The sequence below is a fragment of the Theobroma umbraticum genome, unplaced genomic scaffold (assembly GCF_002168275.2).
Source record: "Theobroma umbraticum cultivar Fairchild unplaced genomic scaffold, ASM216827v3 scaffold_51.0, whole genome shotgun sequence".
Classification (NCBI taxonomy): domain Eukaryota; kingdom Viridiplantae; phylum Streptophyta; class Magnoliopsida; order Malvales; family Malvaceae; genus Theobroma; species Theobroma umbraticum.
This window is the reverse complement of record NW_018397260.1, coordinates 303,216-304,541: the sequence shown is the minus strand read 5'-3', so window position 1 is coordinate 304,541 and position 1,326 is coordinate 303,216. Positions and strand designations below refer to the sequence as shown.

The 1,326-nt window shown below is 37.3% G+C and overlaps 1 protein-coding gene across 1 annotated transcript; it reads right to left on the bottom strand.

The window, feature by feature from the left end:
* Nucleotides 1-553: 553 nt before the first annotated feature.
* On the bottom strand, nt 554-973 carry LOC149527156 (uncharacterized). The gene has a single exon (XM_089783535.1). It carries the CDS (start codon nt 971-973, stop codon nt 554-556), a length of 420 nt encoding a protein of 139 aa, XP_089639661.1.
* Between the last annotated feature and the right edge of the window lie 353 nt (nt 974-1,326).

Sequence of the window (1,326 nt, the reverse complement as noted above, 5' to 3'; positions counted from 1 at the left end):
TTGTTTCACTTGCAATTTAATTGATTGAATCACATAACTTGATGAAGAAGTACAAACTTGATTTTCTATCTTGGTAGCTTCATCGTCATAAAGAATTAAGCCATGCTTGATACAAGAGATTTGTTTTTTTGATGTGACTGAACTTGGAAATGGGACCAAGCTGCCTATGTACCTCCTTATACAAAGAAGGATCAAGTCATAACGTAGTTCATATCTTTTTTTTTTTACCTTCACTTTTACCTAAGTCGTCATGTTAAGGATTTTCAACTTAACAGGCTTTTTTTTTTTACCTTAACTTTTGCCTAAGTCGTCTTGTTAAGGATTTTCAACTTAGCAGCTTTTTTTTTGGGTTCTATTTAAGCTATTGCCAAGTAGCATCTGACCTTCAAGCGTAGTAACGTTTCAAGAATCTGCCATTAATTGGGCCAACTCTTACTCCATCTTGATCAACAATTTTGTATGCACCATTAGTGTAGACTTCTTGAACAACATATGGTCCATCCCACTTTGAGAGGAACTTGTTACCCATACGATGTGTAGTGTTTATGCGTCTTCACACCGCAAGAACTAAGTCTCCCACTTGGAATGATTGTGGTTTAACTTTCTTGTTGAAAGCTTTGGACAATCGAGCTTGATAACATTCCAAGTGTTGTTGTGCGTCCAACTTTTTCTCATCCAATGCTTCGAGTTCTTTAAGGCGTAGGTGAACATTATCTTCATTTGAAAGACTTTCTCGAATGGCAATTCTCAATGATGGAATTTGACGCTCTAATGGGAGAACAACGTCCACACCATAAACAAGCGAATACAGAGTTACTTGAGTAGGTGTATGAAATGTCATACAATAAGCCCATAAAGCTTCCTCTATTTTCTTTGGCCAATCTTTCTTTACGCGATTAGCAACTTTCTTGATAAGATTGCACAAAGTCTTGTTGAAGGCTTTTGCTAACCCATTTGCTGGTGCGTGGTACATGAAAGAATTATATTACTTGAAGTTAAAATGTGTACAAAACATCTCCATTGCGAACTGTTTTCCATTATCTGTTATGATGCATCGTGGCATGCCATAACGATAAATGATGTTTGTTCTAATGAAGGTAGCAACAGTTTCTTTCTTTACTTCTCGATAAGATGCTGTTTCTACCCACTTTGAAAAGTAGTCTATGGCTGTAAGTATGTAAAGATGCCCTATGGAACTTTTAGGTAATGGTCCAACCAAGTCGAGTCCCCAAGCATCAAATGGCCACTATGTAACTGTTGGGTGGACTCGCTCAGGGGGCTGATGAATGAAATTAGCATGAAATTGACATGCTTGACATCTTTTAG

Excerpts from the sequence above, each read along its gene's own strand:
- LOC149527156 (XM_089783535.1), bottom strand. The coding sequence starts at position 973 with ATGTACCACGCACCAGCAAATGGGTTAGCAAAAGCCTTCAACAAGACT.